At 36.8% G+C, this 24,679-nt stretch overlaps 1 protein-coding gene across 1 annotated transcript in view; it reads left to right on the top strand.

Annotated features, from left to right (window-relative positions):
- The window catches only part of PDE1A (phosphodiesterase 1A), a 165,876-nt gene that overhangs the window by 29,565 nt on the left and 111,632 nt on the right, over nucleotides 1-24,679 (top strand). Inside the window, exons 4-6 of the mRNA XM_026052083.1 lie at nucleotides 7,958-8,150; nucleotides 9,142-9,256; nucleotides 11,624-11,737. Coding sequence (XP_025907868.1) covers nucleotides 11,634-11,737 — 104 coding nt within the window. The 5' untranslated portion in view covers nucleotides 7,958-8,150; nucleotides 9,142-9,256; nucleotides 11,624-11,633. The remainder of the gene's footprint in view (nucleotides 1-7,957; nucleotides 8,151-9,141; nucleotides 9,257-11,623; nucleotides 11,738-24,679) is intronic.

The following is a 24,679-nucleotide window of genomic DNA, read 5'->3' on the forward strand; positions in this document are numbered from 1 at the left end:
CCTTATTTGGTTACATTACTTTTTATTGTCATCAGTAGATAATGTCAGTCAGATGGCGCTGAATCTGGAGAAGGCATTACTTTGACTAAGGCTTCACTGAAATTAAATTTGGAATTTGAATCAATGCCCAGGAATGATCTCAGATATAACAGATTAAATTTGCTAAGATCTCTTCATTTTAAATGTGTTTTTAAAACAAAGCAGATAATTCTTCCAGTCTTTGGCCTTTTAATGCTTTCAGCCTTTGTTTGGGCTGAATGAAGCATTATACTTTGGGTTACTGAACAGTAATTTTTAAATCAATTCTGGATTATATTTGCATACAAATATGTGGATTTAATAGATGCACAAGTTTCAACAATAATTTATAAGTAGTAAAAAATCCTGTGTCTTTTGTGTGCTATCATAATTTTTCTTTTATATTTTGGAGGAATATGAAAAAAGGAAAGGCAGAGAATAATTATGGATGTGCAGTATTGTCCACAGTGCATCCTCAGAAATCAAACACAGGAAAGGGTTCTTCAAATACTGGACTGTGAAAGCAGGATGCAACATGTAGAAAAATAACTAAATAATTCAGTTTTCTGTCTCTGATAGTAACAGATACACCTGACCAGGATTTTGTATTCTAACAAGATAATTTGGTTTTTGTTCCATCTGGTGATGCACTTATGGGCTGAAGACTGAAAATTACTAGCCTTTTCATTTTTATCCTATGTTACATTGATAGCAGTTGCCATTATTTATCCMATCTGTTAAAAGTCTTAATAACATAATTAAATCAATTACATCCTGCAGTAAAGAATTCTGCAGGTAAACTATTTAGTCTATACCCTGCTACCGGAGAGAATATAAAGTGTGTAAATTTCAGTACTTCTTTAAAAGAACTTTTAATTATTGGAAATGCCAAGTCCTAATGTTGAGCAGTGCAAAGCATARCTTTGCTAGTACAGTTTCATCCACGTTGGCAGGATTTTGCCTTGTATTAGAATCATGGAATGCTAGTTTGGCTTGGGAAAGGCCTCTGGAGCTCCTCTYGTGCAGCCCCTTGCTCAGTTAGTTCCAGGAGTCCAGTCAAATATTGAACGACTTGAGGAACTGGAGGAGTTTGGCTTTTTGAGTCTGAAACTGGACCCCAAAGCCCAGATGTGGTCTTGCAGTCAGGGGCAAGGAGGAAGGGTGACTTTCCTGGACCTGCTCATTTGGCCTCTTACTCTCTACAGTGAGTGGTCGTTCCTCTGGTGGAAGGACTTGGGAGGTTTGAGGACAAGCCTTACTAGTGAAAACTGCAATGTTCTCTCTTCCTTTAAATGCATCCACATCCTCACCTCTCTGGGTAGTTTTGTGTCACTAGTGCCTGTAAATATCTCAATACCGAGATTGCCCTTGGCTGAGGTCAGTCAGAGAAGCCTGATGGAATAGGTTTTGTCATTCCTGCAGAAAGAAGGTTGGCTGGATTGCACTTGCAGAATCTTCATCTCTATTATTTCTGAAGGACACTAATCCATGAGGATGATGATGAATAATGCCAGAAATAAAGAAGTACAAAGGTCACCTTTATCTTACTGTTGTATTTTTCTTTCTGGGATTTGGTAAATGCAAAGGTCTTTGTGTGATCTGACCTTTTAAATAYCTTTACCTTTTAAATTTCAAGACATAATGTTTCCTTCTGGGGCCAGCAGTATCCAGCAGTAAGTTGCTGATGCTGTTAAATGTTTGTGTTATGTATCTTAATGTAATTAGTCTCTTTGATCTCTGGAGTGATTCACGAACACTGTTTTAGGAAAGCAGAAATAATGCTGATCTGGCTTCTGAAGCCAAGTATATTAAAGAGTCTTTCTATCAGGTTCTGTCCTTATACTTTTGCTCCTCTTTTGTAGCTTATATACTCATAGTACTTGGATATGTCATATTTCTGCTAATTTCTCTGTTTTCCTCCTGCCCCCCCCCCCCCAAGTTAATACCATTTCTCACACTGACACAAGCATTTATGAATTCAGAAAGACAGGTGGAAATTTCTTGTAAAATTTCTGGTTTCTTTTTTAATATGAAGCACCTGATTTTTTTAATGCCATGTGAGTGGAATGTGTGCTGTGTTTATCAATMATCTATCGTAATCTGTTTTGTCCTCTTTGATCAGTCTTTCAAAAGAAAGCAGAAATTAGAAGATATAAAAGTTCATAAGAATTCTGTGAATCTTTGCTTGTTTCAGCAAGAGTATGGAGCAACGAAATTCTCCAATCTCCAAAGCTCTTTTCAGAGCAATYATTAAAGTAATTCAGTCAAGTTTTAACTGAATCAACAAAGATGCCACAGCACACTTAAGTYTGCAGTGAGCAAAGTTTACTCTGAACATGCCATTTTTCACAATCCTTCTGCAAAATGCCAGCTTTACTTAGTTACATAAAGTAGGGGTTCTCTGCTGCTGAACCTCTGAAGGAGTATTTCTCTTCATTTTTCTTTGCTTCTCTGCTGGAGCTCAAAATGTGATCCCAGGGTGGTCTGGTTTTCCAGAGTGTGAGGGGATGATGTGTGCCTTCATACCTTCCAGTGTAAATTCTTATTAAATAGTTGGTGAGATGATGGGTCAGCGGAAAACTGCTTTTGAATGTCCTTTGAATGGGGTGGACAGATGGCTGCTCAGGATGCTGAGTCATCAGACAGGGCCACTCCGAGATGCGGCTTCTGAAGCCCCGTCGGGACAGGTGAGCTCCTTGCAGAGACCCCACAACAGTCTCACTGCTGAACTGTGCCATTCCAGAATAACAATCCTGTTGGCAGAAAAAGGAAAGCTGGTAATTGACAAATGTTAGGTTTCTCCTGTAAAAATTACCTGTCAATATTTTTTTCCCAAGAACTGCATTGAGAAGCCTGCTTTAATTCTCTATTACTTTTTTTTTTTTTGAGGAAAGCGTATGACTTTGAGGAGAAATTTGGCTAATCCTTAAAGGAACTGCATTTAGTGGAAAACAATGTGGCTTGGAATGAAATTTTACATTACTTAAAATCTTACCTCAGACTAGATTGGTATTGGTAACTTTTTTTATGTCTTTTGGAATTATTTCCCTTCAGGCATCTTTCCCTAAAGTAGTAAATATTTTTCCTGTCCTAATGTACTGCATTCTATAAAACAAAACAACAAGCAACAGAAAAGGCCACGTTGCAAAAATGGTTAAAAGAGTTCTGAAGTAACAGTCTTCTTTTGCTAGCTTTTACATAGTAATTCAGCCAAATATTTTTAAGAGAAAATTTGTCTGCATTTTATTTGCCTTTATTAAAATTCACAGAAATAATCTAATGGATGAGCCCACCCATGTTTGAACCTATCAAGCATGATATTTCTGCTAGCTAGTACTTATTTAAAAAATAAGAGAAAATCCCTTTTGCATGAATCTTTCTAATGAACTAAGGTTACTTCAGAAAAAATAGCTGTGATAGGAAAGAAAAATTGAACTGGAAACAGCAAAGGACTGTCGGGAACTCAGCAGACACACAAAAGTATATTTCCCAATGAAGTTATTTTAACAAGAAAAATTATATCAATCTTGTAAAAATGGCAAATGCACCTTTTGTTAGATATTTGAAGAACTCTTTTCTTGTCTATCAACAAGTTTAAGTAATGATTAGGATATAATCTGTAGTACGAACATGGAATGTAATGCATAGCAATGAAAGAGGGTAAATGGCAACAGATGAAAATGTAGAAAAAAAAAACCCCACATTGTTAAAAGAACTATTACTCTTGGATATAACTCTTGGAAATTAGGTGGACTTTTAGCAAAAAATAAGCACTGGAACAATTTAGAGACAAGTTGGATTCCATATTACTATAATCCATTATGGAAATTTTTAGAATTAAAATTTAGTGTTTGGTAAAGAAATTATTGTTCACTCATACTATTGTTCCTGAAAGGGATATGGAATTAGTCAAATTATCTAGTTTACTGCTGTGTTAAACAACACAGCTGACCACTTGAAAGTATACTCCTCTTAGACCACAAAACATGTACATATATGCMTTAGTTTCAATAGATGCTTTCTGAAGAATCAAAATCAGATATATTTCAATTTTTGAGGGAAATGCAAAAGATTATTTGTTGCTGATGAGCTTCTAGAATAATAGATTAGTAGCATGACTATTTTKAAAACCATTTTCTCTCTTCACTAGAAAATGACTGGATTTTGTTAATGGAAATGATAATCTGAGTTTAGCAATCATGAGAATCCCCGTGAGGAGCTAAGTGTTGTGCTTGTAATGTGCTCTCCCATTGCTTCTCTGTGGGACCCACCTGCCATCTTTTTATTCAGAGTATATATTTGAATATCTTAATCTTAAAGTTAATAAAACACTTATTTTCAAAATCAAGATTAAAAATATGGAAATAGGAAAAAACCACAAGGGACCATCTACACTTATGAATTTTCTGATTTTTGTCTGTTCTTTTTGTAAGCCGTGGTGAAATATTCCATTATCACCCTGGGTATCGAGCTTTAGGGCTTAACTATCATAATTAGATACGGCTTCTTAATTTCTAGACTGAACTGTGTTTGGTACAAATTAAAATGATTACTCCTGACTACACCTTGGGTACCGTGAATTTTAATATTATAATCCAATATATAAAAGTAAAAAATATTACATCTAACAAATCTTCCAGTTTCTCAACGGACAATACATTTCTTTCATTGTTTTCCTGTGTCATAACATCTGACAAATCCTCAAATCATTCTTGTTCACTTCTGGACTTTCTCTAATCTGTTCATATCATTTTTATTGTCAGGAAGCACATTCAAGCAAATGATAACGTAAATCATGATGACAAATAAACATATAAACCAGAGAAAAATAAGCCTCTTAAATGATCTAAGTGAGCTAAGATGAGTATGTCTTGCTCTTCCTTATCACTTTTTGTGTACAAGTCTTTATCCTATCTATCCTTAATGCAACTTCACCAGCCCTATCAAAAGTTAGACTTKGGTATTGTGATGGTTCAAAGTAAGTGGATAAGATAAGGGATGGAGTAATGATGTTTTCCTGTTAGCGCTGGAGAATATATTAGTGGCAGTGGAATAATGTCAGCTGCAAAAGCATCTTAATGAGAATCGTCTGTGGTAGAGAAGTTCTAGCTATTCTTGAGGTGTAAAAAGCTGGCTGTATGACCTATGGATGTCATTTTTTTGCTGATGTATTGCTCTATCAGTTATGTGCTGGAATTAGGAATAATTCCAATTCTCTTCTGGCCCCAGTTTTTAACCTGCACATTTTGCTGACCCTTACTAAAATCTCTTTTCCAATGTATATTTAACCTTTAATTGCTCAAGGGTTGTTAATATATAAATTGAGAATGCAGGATAATTAAATTATGCTTTTAGAATCTCTCATTTTAAGCAATCTAATATTTGAAAAAGACACAGATGTTTTATTTTAAAACCAAACTCTTCATTTGAGTTCATGTATTTCTCTCTTCATATTTTCTATTGGAAAATACACGTGAAAATGTTTATGCCAAATCATGGGTTGAGATGAAAAACTTGACAGAGGTATTTTGTCATTACAGCTTTACAGTTTACCTAAACTTTACCTTTACACTTTGGTTGAACTTGCATATTCCAGTGATATTAAACATGTTCAAGTGATACTAAACATCTGACTGTCAGYTGAGTTTTGCTCTTGTCATTAAACTTTTTGCATGCTAGACTGTTGAACTATTTTTCAAATGTGCTGCCAGTTTTTATCATCACTTTAATACTCCACTCATCCTTTAAGATGTTTGAAAACTGAAGGCTGGAATCCATTTTACTGGAAATCCAAGGTGAAAATGCAGCATATGTTAAGAACTGGCCCTTCCGATTTCAGCAGCACTGAAATTTCAAGTGATATATCAATTCCATGAAGTGCAGTGGTTTGGAATAGACTCATTCTAAGTCAGATAATATTGTGCATATTGCAATACCGTTGTACTATGCACTCAATCAATATTCATACAATTACAGTTACACTGACTTACAGTGAATATTGATTTTGTAAAGTTTGAATATTTTGAAAATGAAGGTTGCATTCACCTATTTTTTTTAATTCCTTGCATGTCTCTATGATTGACTTTACTCTAGATAGCATATTAATCAGGTAGCCTTGGAGGACCTGGGRAGCATTTCTTGGATCTTTGTTAGAGGTTCCCTGTATATTCAGTTTTCTAGCACATGCTTGCCAGTACCAGTAGCTCCATCTCTAACAAAAAGACCAAATGTTAGGCAACTTAGACCAGATTCATATGTTCTTCACTTTTTTAAAGTTCTTTAGTTATTTAATTCCATTATTTGCAATGTAATACAATTGAAAATAGCTCCATAAGGGTAGGAAGTGTATTTCAGTGTCTTGTGTTAAAATACTCCTTGATGCTTTGTAGTGAACAGAAAAATATCTTTTCCTCTAAAAAGAGAGTAGTTATTACAACATTTGGTAATTCCTTTTATTAAAAAAGCCCCTCTAAGTACATAAATAGAAACAATCCACAAAAATATCTTTGAATTTGATATCAAGGTAAGCTGACAACAAATGTATTGGGTACTCTTGCCTCCAGCTTGCCCTGATCATCTCTGCCCTGGTCTGCTTCCCCTATGTTGTTTTATCTTACGACTTTATTTGTGTGAGCAGAAATATAATAATGTCTGCTGCATTCTTTTATATATTGTATGTATTCTGATTTCCCTATATATCCTTTTCATTTAAGCAAAACTTGCTTGTATTTGAGTCTCCTTAAGGTATGAAATAGTGGTGAATAGCCTTGCTATACTGGATTATTGTTTTTTTTTTTCTATTTTAAAATGCAGTGAATTAATTACAACTAGATCTAAGAGTCTAAGAGTTCACAACAGAACTTTTTGAAGGGTAAAGGCATTTCACATGATATGAGAATGCATTGGTGTAAATACACTGAGCATTGTTAAAGAAGGCTGTGTTCTAATTTTTCATTAAGATCATTTTGGCAGTGTTGTACTTAAAAAGAAAGTACCATTTTGTGGTTCTTCAAAACTACCAGAGCCGGATGTACAGACTTTAAACTAAATTAAATTAATCCTTTAGTGTGTCCGGAAAATACATTTATCTCAGAATAGTCACAGAAAACTTTAATTAGACTAATACCTGATTTAATTCTGTTCTTAGCATATTGTGACATGAATTGCTGCATGGATGAGTGGAAAACAGGTGACCCGCTTATAGTCTTTTAATGCATTTATCAGTTTCCTTTCCTGACACATGAATAGATAGATTATCACTCACTAATATTCGGGCACAAAAAGCACACTAAAGGGATTAAACAATTTAATGACATTGTGGGAATCCCTATCCATATCTTGGTGAGTATTTGCAGGACGAGAATTCAAATCTGGAAAATGTGCAGACCACACAAAAAGTAAAAGAATGCAGTTACAGGAAAATAGAATTTTAAGTTATCAGTGACATTACTTATACTTTAGGATAATTAAACAGCATCAGACAAAACATGGTTTCATGGTCTTGTATTCTGGTAAAACAGTTTGTCCTCTTTTGGGGAAAATGCCTGGAACGGTCCATGTGCAGATGGAAACCAAAACTGCATTTGTGAAGATTTCAGTACTTATTTTGTAGGGGAAAAAACAAAAGTATAAACACAAAGTACTTATTTTGTGTTTATATCAATCTCTGGAGTTTCAATTTGTGTCTGTGTAAGTATAAGTGGTGGTAAGGAGGCAAGACAAATCAAGGYTTTGTCAAGGGAGCTCCACCTTAGAGCAAAATGGACAAGTAGATTCAGCTTCAACTGCTTTGTCTGGTCACAGCGAGATGACCCTAAGGACTAGGAAGGAAATCTGAGAATGTACTCTACTAATATATGTGTTTCTGCATGCCTGTTTCCTCCTTCCACTTCCCTCTTGCTTTTGATGTGCAAATGTAAAGCCTTTTTTTTTTTTTCAGAATTTAAAAAATGGAGACACAGTAGAGGCATAAGGTTTGATGACATCAGCCAGCCTTTCAAATGAGACAGTACTTATACAGAGTTACAGTTGTATCCAAGGCCAGTAACTGGAAATGAAAACTGGAAAAATATAGACAAAGAGCAACGCAAAACCRTTAGACTGCGTGTGTAACATGAAGTCTCTAGAAAATTGTAAGTTCTGATATTTTTTATATCAAGAGAAATTTCTGGGCCTGCTGAGGGCAGTTATGTTAAAAGCAACTGCACTATGCAAGTGATTATCCCCAGTAGTCACAAAGCTGACAAGAGACTGGGAGTTACAGACATCCTTGATTTAAAAAAAAAAAAAAAAAAAANAAAAAAAAAAGAAAAAAAAAGTAGAAAGCAGAGCACTAAAAATGCACATTTTGAAGCTTTGCAAATAAGCAGAAGTTTAATAGTTGTAGGTCAATAATACATGTATGATCACAACATCTAAGAGTTATACTTGTAACAGAAAGCATCTCTCTAATTCTTTTTTTTTAAAAAAGTTTATGTTGTCAAGTTTGGAGGGATGAGTATTGGTATGAGATATTACACTGCAGGCCTCTTGTTATTTCCTTTTTCTATGTTACTTGTGAGTTTTGTGTTTGAAGATAATTTCAAACAAAACTGCATATTTAATTTCGCCTCAGAAGCAAGGGATTTACTTAAAATAAAGCTCTTTTCCTCTTCACAAGCTGCCCTAGCCCCTGTTCCTGTTTCCCAGCCGATCTGTTATTGGTCTGGCTGCAGGTTTTTCCCAGTTTTAAGATCGGAAGACATTTTCATTTTAACTGTTTGATTTTGGTACGGCTATAAATGTCTACTGTTATTCAGCACTGAAAATGTAGCCTTTCTTTGCTATTGGGTAGACTTTGAAATGAAATTACTTCTTTGCATATGAGACAGATAGTTATTCTTACTGAAGGGAAGCAATTTTGATTAACAAGGAAAAATTGCCATTTAGTGCAGTTTCCTATCTGAGGATTAAGAGGCATTGGGGCAGTTTTATTTTTGCCTTAGTTAAGGGTGAACAAAATAGTTATTCTTATTTTATTATATCTTTGTATTTACTTACTGAGTCTTTCCTTTCTTTTTTTTTTTCCAAATTAAAAAAAAAAGAAAAAAGTCTGGCAAATGACAAAAAAATGTATTTTTATAGGAGGAAAATGAACTCTACTATGGTTTGTTGGTCCCTAGYGGGAATACTGGATTGGCCAGGTCAAATTGGGAAAGCAGAACAAGAAGGGGAAGTGACCAAATACGACCTGTTTGAGGTAATTTATCCTTTCAGTCATCATCTTTCTAGTTAATGTCAGTTCCTGAAACGACTGCTCATTGTTTAGTGCCCTGGATCATCGTCCAACCAGTGTGGACCACAGGGACACAGACGTGTTTCTGAGCCAGGCAGCTCAGCCTCAATTCCTGATAGGATATTAAGGATATTAACAGCTCATAATACTTCCCCCCCAGTAAGCCAAAATGATGTATTTTCACTACTTATTTGCTTGTGGGGGAGAGAACAGCTTGCACACACTACTATTTTTTCCTTACAGAATTGCACAACAGCAAGTAAATAGGAAAAAACCCCAGGATCTTAAAAATACCTTCTGCCCCTGGGGGTTTRTGTGGCTTACATAAATGCATTTTTTCCCCTTGCATTGCTTCAGATGTCTAGTAGTTAAAAGGGAATAAAACAGATTAGTATGATATTCTCATTAGTTATTCCATGGAAAGATATATACATATAATATTTCTTACAAACTTTAGTGGGATTCCATGTGTAACAGCAGTGGAAAGTTTGGAAGGTCCTAAGTGGTTCCTCAGGGAAGTCTGAAAGTTASTTTTGTCTCCTTTAAGCAAAGAAATGCTTTGCAGTTTTTGAGAAATCTGTTGTTTATATCTCTTCACTATTGTCTTATGACGCTCTTTGAAAATTATAAAAGATGTGGCTCCTCTAGTGTCTGTTTCTCACATGTTGCTAGTGGAATGTACAGGACTGATCCGTACAGATCTGAGGCAGGAAAAGTTCTGTGCAATTCTGTGGAAAATTACCCATTTAGAACGGGTAGAAGTAAATGAAACGTGTTGTTTAATTGTCTGGCTGAAATCATTGCATATCTGCACATCTAATGCAGGCTTTTAACTCCCATAGGAGATATTGTAAATCGTATCCTAGCAGAAGAAAACTGCTTAGAAAATTCTGAGGAATGTTAGGGTTGTTTCAAAGCAGTGAATTTTTTGCTACGAGCCTGACCACCGAACAGTAGTGCCCATTTCTGCGGTTGTGTCAGAGAGGGCAATCTCTCCTCCTCTCACATCTTTATAACATTTAATACAGCTCAAGCTCAAGTCATACTGGGAAATGCATCACATACCCTCGGGCTCCTTCCAGGCAGCATCCAAGGAGGCCCTTTCCACCATTTCATCACGAACCTACGGCCCCTTTTCTTGCTTGGCAGTGAGCGCAGTAGCTGGCAGGGCTTAGACATATTTACTCCCATTTGGCACTCCTCTGCTGCCTGGCTGCTCGCACAGCTCTTAGTATGATTGAAAGAGGCGTGATCCCTAAGATAAGTGCGATATGCTCCATTATCTGGCTGCTGCTTGGGAAATGCAGGTTGGTACCGACTCACAGTGGAGACGGGTGCTATGCAAAGAGCAGGATTTGCTCTGCAAACCCCAGCTAGGAACTGAGCAAGTGGTGAGATCCCCCCTAGAAAGCAGCCCTAACGGTGCAGCCTGGAGCTTGGGTGCCTGTGGTTGGGGGGCCACCTTGTCCCCAAGCCYGCCGCCGGCTGSGCGCGCGGAATCGCTCGCTGGCAGSCGCGAGCAGCTCGGCGTCGGGCTCGCCACGGGCACTGCTGTCCTGCAGGATTCACGAGCAGGCTGTCTTGCAGCTGCTGCATTTCCCACTGATTAAATTGACAGTTACCTACTGTGTAGAGTTGCTAGGAGAAGGTGAATAGTCATCATTACGGCGAGTGCCTCCCCTAACAACCTGTAGAGCTCTCTGATTCTGCTTCGGCAGGGATTTATGCATGACTTCAGTACTGACTTTGCATTTGTTCAGTCATATTCTCGCTGATAGGCTGCTTGATATTTATTCATTAGGAATCAGTTCAGAATCAGCGAAAGAGAGGAAAGCTGTGGCATTTAAAACATGCGCCCTTTTTGTAGACTGGTAACAGCTTCTACCATCTGCTTTCCTATTGCAGCCTGTGTCTCCAACCTGCCTTTCTGTCTGGATTGCTAAAGCCACTCACATTTTTCCTGCATAGCAATGAATCGTAGTCCATTTTAAAGACTCTTTTGTGCTTCTGAGTACATTCCTACAACAGACCAAGCGCATGAGAGAAGAGCTTTGGCGGTCAGTCAGTCTGTACCGTAGTAGCTGGCTCACATGGATGGATTAGTCTTGTGAGAGGAGAGGAGCTGCTTGTGCTGCTCTGTGTGTGTGAGCAAAGAGTGGATCTGTCTGTCAAAGTGAGCAGCGATTCAGGCAGAATCTTCCCTCGGCTGTTATAGCTCCGATGGGCTCTGATGGGCGAGAGCCTGTAACGATTGTGGATCTCCTCGCATTGGTAGGGAATGAGGAATGCTTTTCCTTGCTGCTGAGCCTGACTCTGGCTGTCTTGCTGTAGGGCAATAACCATGGGGGCTCGAGCTACGGACTCCACTCGGGACCTGGAGAGCACCTCTATAAAGTACCAAATGGGAGGACATGCAGAGAAAATGTGGCAACGGCTCAAAGGAATGTGAGTAGTTTTCTCCTTGGTTTTTATTCTTTTCCTTGGGAAAGATTATTTTCACCTCTTTGTTAAAATGACTATTAAAATGAGAGAGTGATTTCCAGGCAGCGAGTGTTTGCTATTGCAATACAAATATATCTGTATGATACAGAATGGTACTTAGCTTAGTATCAGTTACCGTGTAAGGTTCAAGCACTTCTTTTGAAAGACATAGGAGCAGTGATAATTGTTTTCCAAATTCAAATGCAGGTAAGTCCTTTCAGGTTAACACTCTTAGCTCTGACATGATTTGGTTAATGTTATCTTCAGAATCAGCATCTCTGGGGCTGTTTCATCATTGCTGCCAGGATATGTAGGTAAGTGCAATATCACAATTCTAGAGAAGATATCAATACTTTCCCTCTTGAGAGTGTAGGTAAAGAAGTTTATGTTAAAGCAGCATTTGCAGGGGCCATCGTTATGCACCTGCTGTGTGTAATTCAGCCAAATTAAATTTTCAATATAGACTTTTGGTGTAAATGTAACTAACTGCGACTTATCAGAGAAAAGCAGTGTGTTCTTAAACCCTTGAACATCAATGACTCCTTTCAAATATTTGGCTTGTTTTTGCTCTAAAAGCTGCTGTCAGGATGTTACAAATGAATAAACACGCGTTCCGCTTGTTGCTTTGGAAGCAAGGAAACGGCAGAATTATTTTAGCTGAAGAATTTTGAAATACTAAGCTTCAAAAGGTGTGACATAAATGCTACACAGTGTATCAACCATAAAAGGAAAATATTTGATTGAAATCTACAGGTACCCTACATCACTTAGAGGACTAGATGCATTGATCATGGCAACATCTGCACCCCCTATGCACTGGATAGAAATTCAAGCAGGCTGTGGGAAAGGAAGTCTCTGCCATCTGCTTTCTTTCAGGGTAAAGTTGGTTTGCTTCACTGAAAAGTCACTTTTAAGTTGTGGTTAGGGTTTATAAGAACTCTGCGATATGCCTTTGAATACTTGCTCTTAATCCTACCATTGCTCAGTTTAAGWTTATGTACTTTGGGAACCATGTTGCCCCTGGGAATCTCAAGAGCATCCAACGGAGCAGATGTTTTCATCATTTTCTGATGCCACACATCTTGYCACTTGAGTTGTGCCAACCAGAGACCTCCCCAAGTTTATGCTGACTTCCATTACCATAGGGTCTATGCTGCTGTTTTTTTATTTATTTTGTAAATTCTTTATTACTACCAGCCTCTTGGGTAGAAACATTTTTTCTTTTAAGTTGCCTCTGAATATTGAAATAGCTTCATTATACAAAGTGTTGTAAATATCTAAACCTTCAAGAAATAAGAAACAACCTTCAAGAAATAAAACTCGCATCTTTARGTGTAGTTAATGTGCTAGTTGGAGTTTGGGGTTTATTAAGATCAAATGGAGTCCAAGAGTGAAGACTGAAGGCTCTTGTCTTTTGCACTTTTGTGGTGCCTCAGCAGTTGTGACTGCAGGACAGGGTATTTAACAGAAACAGGTCATACTGCTGGACAAATGCAGCAGTATTGGTCAGTCAATATTGGTCAATCTTTTCTATGATACACTCAGTACTTACTGTGATATCAAATAAAGTCACTGACTGGAATCAATGTTCAATATTCTCAGGCTGAAGTTTAATTTTAGTCTTTTTTTTTTTGGAGCAAGTATTATATTCAACCTATAGTGTAAATGTCAAGTCACTAAGCAAATGAATTTGTTCTGTTTAGGTGGTGGTATGAAAGTAGCTGGTAATTACCAATATGGTAATATGTGCTAAGGGAAAAGGACAGGTGAGGCAGACCTGACACGGATAATGGCCTATGAGGAAGAATTCTTTTATAAGTGTGCTTTTTTTAGTGGGCTCCTAAGTGCTGGATGAAAATTTGGATATTTTGGGTGGCACCAAATCCATACAAAACTCTTAYTCAGTCCCTGTGGCCAAGCTCTGCTTTCTGTACCATAACCTCCAATCCAACTCCTTTATCTTTACGTTGAAACTGCATCAATGCTATGAGCAAGGAGACTCTCTGGCAAATGAGGAGAATAATTTGGAATTAATAATGATTAATTTCTGCAGGAGGAAGGATATAAACTATTTTAGACACTGAAAGAGACTGACTAGCCTAGACCGTGTTTGTTGATCTTGCAATGCTGCAGTGAAAAAAGTCAATTATTGCTTGTGCAAAAAATTTATAGCAGCAAAATGGTCACTAATCACTGATTTGGGAAAACACAAGCAGCCCTCCCAGTGTAACCTGCAGTTACCTGCAGAGGTAACTATTTAAACTTGACAAACTATGAAGCAGAGCGGCTGTTCCCCCACTCTTGTTGAATTATCAGAAGAGAGAACACTTTAAAAGGCATTAAATGCAGTCACAGATTAGCAGACTGTTAGGTCTAAAAAGCACTAAGAGGGATAAAACTAGCTAAGAAACCTCACTCAGCCATTCCTTTACCAGATGCACAAATGTTGGTGGAAAAACTGCAAACAGTTTCTGGAAATATATTCAGCAAAATGGTCTTTCCCTGCTTTCTCCAAGTTCCTTGCTCATGCATTATTTTATACTGTAGTCGGTGTTTACGTTTGTTTCTTGTCCATTTCTCTACGTTAAACTTGCCTAATTGATGGAAGTTCAGAGAAAAAAAACCTGAAGAGATGTCTATCATTATCAAAGCATCATCCTCTGCGATATGAACATTTATGAATTTGTGAGTACTGAACAGTTAGAGAGGAGAAAAGATAAGCTTAGAGATGAGTAACTGTGATAAAAAAAAAGTTAGACAGAAATTGTCACTTCCTGGCAACTACATCAGTTCAAGTTGTTTTTTTCTCTTGATACGATGCCTATTTTTAAGTTTTCTTAATATAAAAAGTTTTCTTAAAGGAAAATCATAAACTCTTACAGAACATAATGTGAGAGCCAAGTCTAAATTGCCCTTAAGTAAAGTTAAAGCTGTGATTTATCAAGTATAATTCCAGAAATTCTMTGAAAAGAAAATTGAAGAACAATATAATGATTTACCTGTTAATGTGTATATGGCCCATTAGCGCTATCATTACACTAAGAAATGTTCCATTATAAATTGTGAATTAGTTCTTGTATTTCTGAAATCTAAAATCTGTTTCTTTGGCCAGGCAGTCAAGGTAAACCATTTATTACTGATAATTTGGTAATCTAAATATATGTAGTTAAATGAAATGTGTAGTATGATGTTATAATTTTCAGTAACTTTAGAAATTTCACACAATTTTAGGCACTTAAGCTAGAATTAGCAATTTAGAGAACTCTGAGATCCAAGGATATTAGAATAATAATATTTTGATGCTAGTAGGGTGTTTCACCTATTCTTATGTATAAGAGAAATAGAATTATTTTTCCAGTTGATACTTAGTTTGCCGCAATTTCTGACATGTCTGGTGGTTTGGATGCTTTGTTGGTTATTTTGATGAATCAGGGCAAATGATAATCCTGCAATTTAAAGTAGGCAAGTGCGTTACTGTGCATCCACTCCTTCAATTTGTAGTCACTTCTAGTAGAGCCTTCTACATGCACAAGTCTTGATTTGCCTGTGATCTCCATAAGAACAGCAGGAGTCTTTCTGTACAGGTTTCACAGTCTCTATACAATATAATATTGAAGTCCACCAACTCTTGGCCATCAAGTGTACATGTGCATATACCCCTCACATATGCTTCCAATCAAAGCCAAATATTTTAACTCAGAACACCGCAAGGAAAATTAAAGACATTATTGYATAAGACTACTAAGCTGCAATTAAATGGACTCTCAAATTTCTGTCATCTGTATTTCTATTTAGTTTAGATGTTTACATCCAAACAGCAGATGTTTACATCTGCTTTTATTATATCAAACACTGCTAGAGTTTCCTAAAAGGTGATTGCTTTGACTGTTTAATTCATGTTTTCTACTCAGATCTCTGGTTAGGAAGAGATTTCATGTAATCCACTGCACAAATAGTGACTTTCCTCCTACTTGTAACCTCTGCCAGCTGCTTCCCTTGTGCACCCTGCGTTCAGATCAATGAGTTATTAGAAGTGCTTGTTCAAAGCTCTCATTCTCCAGCTTAGTGGATACCTGTGAAGCCTCCCATGAAGTGGTTGCCCATTTCCCAAAGTACTTGCCCCAAATCTCAGGAGTTCCTCGTCTCTCCTGCACACACTCCCAGCTTTGGCTTTGCCTCCACAGAAAAGACCTGCAAAATGAAATCAAAATACCTGGGTCAGCCTAAGTCTTCTGTCTCCCTAGTGCACCATGGCGGGTGACTTTGCTTGCTCTCTGGTGGCAGCAGCCTTTTGGGAGCTTTGGGTCCTTGCTTTTCCATACCCTCTCATTTAATAATTCAAGTCACCAGCATAGTTTAGGGACCTTGTTAAACAGGTCCTTAGAGAAGAGAACTAGAGTGGGAGTCAGAAATGCACATGAGCTCAATCCTTTCATTTTATTATAAGAGATAAAAATGAGCCATTGTGGCTAAAATAAGAGAAGAAATTGCTCACTGCTGTGGTCAAGGGATGCTGAACAGAACTTGATTGCAAAGTAATCAATACAAGCTGACAATTTAACAATCGCCCTGACTGTTAAGTTTCACCCTGGCTGAATCTTAACAGCTAGTTGAGCAGTGTTACAAGGTRAACAAGCAGTCCTCCTCCCAGCCTTGCTTTGCTTTCAGAAAACTGTCTAAGCACATTTGTAAAGGGCTCCTAAAGGCATTCACTATTCCTCAAACACTGCTGCTGAACACAGAGTATGATGTGGCTCAAATTAAAGGTGAGTGTTCCCTGAGTATGTGTACTTAAGGAACAGTGGATGTGAAGGAGTATGGGGCTTGTGCCTAAAGGTCTGGTTGATACTGCTGGGCTAGCACGTGAAACTTCATCTGTGCACGTTAGACTGCTACACAGCATCTTGTGTTTGTTCCTGTGGACTTTGATAGAAAAGTGGTTTCCRTCCTGGTCCTCTGTGAACTGTAGGAGTTTGCTAGCCACAGAGTCCACAAAGGATGACCTTTTTCAGCAGCTGTGTTGGATTATGTTGTTCTCCATGATTCATTCCTGCCTCCCAAGTCTTGTTGTTGCCTCTGTGCTGTTTCTTAGCTTGACTCCCTGTGAGGCCATGCAGGGAATTCTTCTGGATTAAAAATAACCCAGTAATATCTTTTTTTCACCCTTACTGATGACTTTTAACTTGAATCACTTCCATTTAACTTCCTTGATTTGATTCCTTCTGCATTTCAGCACATGGTTGCCTCCTTACAATGGAATAAGCAGTCCAGGCGTGGGAACATCCGATTTTAAAGCGAGAGGAGGTAGTCCTGCCTGAGCTGGTGCAGTTCTCCAGTAAAGCAATCATAGTCTTAATTCACTCACAATTTAAGTCTAGGTTTTGTGACAGGATAAATCCTACCCTCGGGTACCTATTACGAGGTCAAGAAGCRAACAGCAAATGTTAATCCAAAATGAACTTGTGCTGGTTGCAATTTGTTCCAGCATTTTTGAAAGGYTAACTTTGCACTYGCAGATTTTATGAAGATCAAGTATKGTCTGTCCAACTCACTCTAGTTCTGTGATGCTTCAGATAACATCAGTTCTCCTGTAGTCAAATAAAGCTAGCCTAAAAAGTCCAATATAAACATCTGTATTGTGTACTTTGGCTCATTCAGTACAATAGTAATCACATATTTGTACCTCAACTGGATCAGTTAAGTACTGCTGGATAATCTATAACTAAGTCAAGAACTGTGACCTAAAATTCCCTAAGCTTATTGTTTGCCTTTGTTGCTTGAAGTTCCCYGTCACCACTGGCAGTGTTTTAGATGTCTGCAAACTGAAAGAAAAACAGAAAATTGCTTTGCTGGAATTTGATTCTTCTTGACCAAGACTGCTCTCAGAATTAATACTCACTAGCCAAAACACATAAGCAATGGCATTGCMTATGGTCTGCACAATGAAGCTGGAGAGTCGTGAGGTAACAGAAGTTGTGAGCAGTATTGCACAGATCTCAGTCAGTGCCCCTAAAAGGAGGTGTGGGGGGGAAAACAGTATATTGCAGTGTAAATTCATAAACTATAATGCCATTCCTGAAGAGGCTTTGACATATTTAGGAATCAACAAGCATCAAGAAATAAATGAGAGAAGACAACTCTGACATATTGGCAGGACTGCAAATACTGCCTATGGTAGTTCAAGCTAAAGATAGAGAGAATAGTGAATTTTTAGGGTTTCTATTGTTTTGGTCTAAATCTTGACTAATAATTACTTTCTGCTTGTCAAAGAAAAACATTTTTTTCTGAAGATTACATATAGAATTATAAATTCTATAAAATCTGGTCTTATACCTACCTACAAAAATGGAAATGAGAAATACAAGAAATACATTAAAGCTTTTTTTTTCTCACAGAATGATTAGCTCTACTGATATACCTAACCTGAAAACTGAAAAAGTCAAACTGACCAAAATAAAAAAGAAAATGTCCTTATTTTGAAGTGTTTCTCATTGATCTTATGTTTACTGCATGATGGCATAAGYAAATGTTTGTAATCATGTTAATTCAGTATTTTTGCCTGGTTTTGTTGCTATTTGCTTAAGGAGTTGTTATGTCTAGTCAAGCCTGTTGAATTACAGCGGTAGCAACTTTCCAAGCATAGGGCACATATTATTTGGTGCAGACTGTTTAGCAGGGAGAGAGCTAAAGGAYGCTGTTTGTCTACACGAATGCTTATGCTCCATTATCTGTTGTTTGACACTGGCTGCAATTTATTTGACCCAACCCTTTTGCAGGCTTTTGGTGCCCCCGGGGAAACAAGTAGCTTCTATAAATATTATGTCGACATTTAAATGTTGTGAATTTCTCTGTTAAATAGTGTGTTTGAAGGCAGTTCCATTTGAATGGTTCCCTGCTAGTGTAATTTCTGCCAGAAAGACACTAAGGAACAGACTAACAAAGAATATTTACTTTCTTTTGTTCGTATACAGTACTGGACTATTGTTCTCCCTGTGCAAATGGAGATAAAATACTTGTGTTGCCTTCTGCTGTTTTCTCTGCAGAACTTGTGAAAAATCAATGTGTAGCATCACCTTTACCTGTGGTTATGTGCATTGAATTTTTTTTACTGTTTGTTTTGAATAGTTTCTTTCTGTGTTTGTAGTTTGTCATTCTTCTTGGATATTTTGCTAGCTTTCCTTTTCCTTTTTATTTAAGGCACAATCAAGGTTTGAATAATAATAATTATATATAATATATATTTTTACTGAGAATTGTTATTAATCCCAAACCAGAATACTTTGGGTTAAGATAACTGAGAGGCCTGTTTGAGGGGGATGCCACATAGGCTTGGCTCCCCTGTATTTCAGTTGGGGCTTGGCTCCCCTGTATTTCAGTTGGAGCTGCCTTTTGAGAGCTCTTTTTTATTATGAACGTTATTTTCTGATTTTTGATGCACAAGCAACTGCACTGAAAAAAAAAAAAAAAACACAAAAAACACCATCATTTGTATTGCTTTCCAGATTCCAGTTTGGAACCAAATTAAGTATATTAAAACACAGTGAGACTAGCTCAATTAAATTCTCAGAATTTTCTTTTAAATGACTTTTCCTTTAATTTGAATCAATATTCTTTCTGACTTCTTATGCTTCCAAGAACATAAACTGAGGTGTCAGTAAAATGCTTGTTTAAAAGCTAGTGGTTCTAGCATCCTTATATGGCCAAGTATGACCTGAGAAAGTCTTCTGTGATCACCTTTATTATTCAGTAATTTGGAAGAGGTAAATCTCAATAACCACCAAGATATCTACCGCAATGGTGGCACCAGTTAAAGCTTAGAAAGAAGCCAGATTTAATGCACAATCTTATAACAGCCAGTGGCAACAGGATGAAGATGTAACGATCTTTTCCCAAACATGTACTGCTGTGACATGGAAATTATTTCTATTTTAGTATTATACCGCTCTGGAACAGACATTAGTATCTTTATTTTAAATAATTAGAACAAAAGAGAGGCTATGAATTAATTTACCWGTGACAAGTGCATTTGTGCATGTATGTTTGTGTGTGTGTAAAGAGAACTTTAAGAGTGTTTTACAGATAAATACATAAGTTTTTGTATTTGGTTTGTTTACAAGTACAAGTTAATAATGAGCTGAAACTTGTATCTTAACCTCTAAAGACAGTGCATATATTTGAGGCTTTCCACAGCCCTGCATTATTTGTATTTCTCTGGAAAGTACTGAGCACTCCTTTGCTATTTTTTCCGTAAAGACTCAAAAATTGCATTTTTTTCTCTTTTAATTGACTGAAATAATATACTTACTAGAGTTTCACTTCCAAAGGTAAGTAAATGACAGGAAATATTACATAAAGTGCCAAGAATGTATATAAAAAGAGTAGAAAGATTTATGCTCTTCAGAATAAGTTTACTTAGCTCTAATAGATGTTTTCTGATTTGTGTGGACTTTATAGTATTGTGTGCTTAGCTTAAAAGGCCATGGATAAAAGCGTTTGGTTTATCTTGGGCCTTTGACTTCAAAGTGCCTTTCTTTATGAATTGATTTGTTGTGGTTATTTTTCTGAAAATAAAAGCATTGGCTTATTTGGGCCTTTGACTTTGAAGTTCTTTGCTAAACAGATTGATTTAATATTGGTTGTGGCTCTGGAAATATTTAAAAATATTTGTCAAATACATGTCAAAACTAAGCATGTTAATAACATATTCATTTAAATAGAAGAGTGATAACTGTCATGGAGCTTTGCTTCAGACTGAGAAGTACTTAAATCTATTTTAGGTTGTTCTTTTGATTCAGTTCAGGTGGCCCTTTTTTACCTTGTATGACCTATATCAAGATGTGATTTCTTCTTGTGATTCATAGATGTGTAAACATAGAAAGTGTGGATGTAACTATACGTGAAAGTGTTAAAAGATTTCAGTTCAACACACTTTCAAACCCAAAATGTGTATGGCTACTTGGCTTGTAATATGTAGTGTACTTATTAATTTTCCACTATTAACTGGGTTATGTCAGATGATCTTCCGTTTGGTAGGAAATGAAAGATCATTAATGGATTTCTATCCTGTGAAACAGAAATTGAATTTCCAAGAATGACAAACAGAAGATTCATGAGCTCTTATGGCTGAGACTTTATGATTTGTAATTTTGGTTTAGGATACCAAAAATGTCCCCCTTTCTTCTCCTTTATTGTATTATTTTATCCTTGGTACTCCAAGAACAAGAATGCTTATAAGTACATATATATCCACATACAGGAGGTGGCTCATATGCTGGGTGATACTGAACATTAGCTAAGAAAAAAAATGATTTGTTCACATAGAGGCTGGGGGGAAAAAACAGTTTAAAAACGAATGTGCAACAGCTGCATGACTGTTTTAGAGCTGGATACGGGATAAACACAGGATATGAGTATCTTGGAAGATTATGATAGTTTATAGCTAAATCCAAACTTTCTGAGTGGCTCCTACCGTTGTAATAGCTGAAAATAAAGTGTTRAGTTCAAACACTTAGATTCTTTCAGAAAGCTAAATTCTGCATAGGTCTAATGGAACTATGACAAAGCATGTCCTGATGTTGCTTAAAATAAATAAATTGTTTGATTATCTAGAAGAATTAGGTAGTATGACATGAGTATGTGTCATATCTAGTTATTTCTGTCACCTCTTTATTAAGTCTCCATTAAGTCACGCTCAACTTTGATCAAATTAATTCTGGATACATGTGAAACAGYAGAGACCACGAAAACATTTGAAGATTTTTTCTTTTTTTTTAAATCACAAGATTGTTTTCAGAATAGTGTAGTGCCTCCTTATGTTCCCATGTAAGATGAAAGCAGAATGTAAAGAATGGAAAATGAGTTAAAGTAGATAACTTTCTTTCTGCAAGTCTTAAGAGCTTTTCATRTGAAAGTTTATAACATTTTCATTTGCAGTTCAATATTAAAATCGTCTCTTTGCTTTGGGAGAGGGCGACTCAGAAGCTGCAGCGTCCTTGAATGGTGTTAGTATTTAGGGACACATGGTTACTTTAATTTGAATTTCTTTTCTTTTTCAAAGAACTTGAATTTTAATACTTTGAGCTGTACTTAACATGTTAAATGTAATGTGAAAGACATGCATAGTTTAAATGAACAAAGAAATGAGATGAAACTTTGCATTTTTAGACAGCTTCTGTAGAGGAAGTCTTCAAGGGGAAAAATCTCAAGGAAAATGTGGATTTTGTAGTAAGTTTGGAGGTTTAGAAAGGTGTTTACATCACAGTAATGCAATGCAGTATTGCATCTTTACGTACTGTGAGTCTGCATTGAAGCAAACTCAAAAATGGTGCTACGTAGAGCTCCGTACGGACTGCGTAATATCCCACAAGTCACAACAGATGCAGTATCTCATATAAGCGCACTCTTATCATTTGACAATGATTAACATTATGATGCTCTTCTTGGCATAGGTCTGTAATTTTTCTACATTGTACAAGCTATATTAAATCTGTCTTTAGCTGGCACCTATACTCTGCTGAAGTTGGCTGACTACCACATACACGGGACCAATTCCAACTTTATACATGGGCATGAGTGCAGAAATCTCCATATGAAAATTAGTTCTCACAAGAGAGCTGCTGCATAATGCAATGCTCTATCTGTCAGTAAAATGTGCTTCATGGTTTCTTACCAATTCAGTCATTTGCTTTTGTCCAATTCATTTGATTATAGTATTTAAAGGCATTCCAATTTCTGGTTGTTCTGGGGCTTAGTGATACAATTTCTAAAATCAGAATATCTCATAGCTTTCTGAGATTGCAGTTCAGAGATTAAAAAAATTGTCAAGATCCAACGATTCATTCCTATAGGTAAAATGTCATCTTGGGCTACAGCTTTGCTGAAATGGACAAAATGAATGTTTTAAGGCAGAAATAATTGTCATATTGATAGTGTGCCCATAGATCACGGACCATAGAACTTCAGCCTCTAATTTCTCCACCAGGCCCATAATAAAATTACCCTGGTTCTGGTCTCACACCCTTTTTATTGTTGTCAACTGAATTAAAATAAAATCTGCTGTGAAAATAAATTTATTATGACAAAACTATGACAATTTATTATGGGTGCAGTGCAATTTGGCTTCTCCTTTTCGAGAACATTGAACTCTTTCATATACCTTATAATTTTTTTTTAAAGTTAGTTGTTACTGGGCTTGATTCCTTTCTGACATTAGTCGATGGGCCTGAAAGGGCCCCTGAAAGGGCAAGGATGAATTGCTGAAGGGGCTTTTTTGGAACACGTTCACTGCTCCTTGTCTATCCCTTGGCTGCAGCTAGAAGTAATAACACAGAAACAGATTGCAATGAATTTGCTATTTACTGCTGTGATTTTGGATTTTTGCCACTGTCACTRCTGAGTATATCTTTGCAGTTAGACAAGCTAAGGAATCAGTCCTCCTTACAGGCCCTTGTTTGTATCCCATTTTGYCATTTAAATTTATTTTTAATAGTAAATGCAAACAGATTGTAATTTGTATTGTCATCTTCATGAATAGATCTCACCATGTTTAATGCAGCTGTGAAACTTTCACTGTGCAGATGAGGCAACTGAAACCAATCAGTTTCACAGCATCATGCAGGCAACTGATAACAAAGCAGAAAGTAGAAAAGAGACTTTTGGACTCCCAGACACATGCTTCTGGACACTCTATGCTCTCCAGCTTTGTTACAGTTTTGGTGAACTTCATTTTTAATTTTATTTTGGCAGTTTTTGTAGAGTCATTTGCGGAATGGGAACAGAGAGGAGAGGAGGAATAGACGGGAAAGGATAGTGTCTACCTAATGCTCTTCTGCTTAAACTATATAATTACATTGCATTCTAGTCTAGCACTACTGCATGATATGCATAATATTGTACAGTATCTGATACAACAGGAGAAGAAGAACATAATATATTAAGCAGTGAAGCCTTTAAATATTTTACTCACATTTTTCTAGGTAGCTAGCCTTTAAATATTTTACATTTTTCTAGGTAGCTAAAAGCATCTTTGTCCTTTTTACTGTATACCCTCAGCATTACTGAACATGTATAGCAAATAAAGAATAGAAGTTTGGGTTTCTTTACCATGCTAAGTTTCTTCAGAGGAAAGTGTCAGAAGCGCAAAAGTCCTTGTTTCATAATTAAATTCAGCCTTGTCTACTGAAAGAACTCTTTTTCTGTCATGCCTTTCACAAAACGTTTCTCTTCCCAGCTCTAATACTATAGTCTCTCTAGTTCCTAGTCCTCTTTTGTACTGCAAGTCACATCCTAATATTCTGGTTCTAGAAACTGCCATGCCTTAATGCAGAAAGAATTAAGCTTGGCTGTTACTCATGTGTGAAAGAGATGTTGCGCTCTGTGGAATGTCTCTGTATGGAAAGTAGACTGCTAATGAGCACATATAGGTTATAAGAGTAAATACATTTTAATTTTTTTATTTCATTATCTAGGGAATGGAAAATGCCTATATATGAGACTGCAGCTACACACTTGGCCTTGTTTCTGAAAGTAAATTCTCAAATGGCAAATGAACATTGCTGGAGCACCAATGTTGCCAGTTCTAGTGGTGGGGTTATGCAACCYTAACGCTGCTACTCACATACTTCCATGACATGGCAGCCTCTCTCTGTTCACATTAAAAAAAAAAAATCTTAGTGAACAGAGTGAGCCTAAAGAGTCACATTTATACTCTAAGACAAATTATTCACCCAGGAAGTGATCTCAGCCCCATTGGTTTAAATCCACAGCTTTGGATACCGTAACATGATGTACTTGCCTCAGAAATCAAGGTAATTCTCTCCTACTCCAAGGTAAATCTCTCCTACTCACCCAATGTATTTTGGAAAGCAGAGTTGATTTTAATCCAACTTGCTTTAAGGAATCTGGGTA

The sequence above is a fragment of the Nothoprocta perdicaria genome, unplaced genomic scaffold (assembly GCF_003342845.1).
Source record: "Nothoprocta perdicaria isolate Ctin4 unplaced genomic scaffold, notPer1 scaffold_83, whole genome shotgun sequence".
In the NCBI taxonomy this organism is placed as follows: domain Eukaryota; kingdom Metazoa; phylum Chordata; class Aves; order Tinamiformes; family Tinamidae; genus Nothoprocta; species Nothoprocta perdicaria.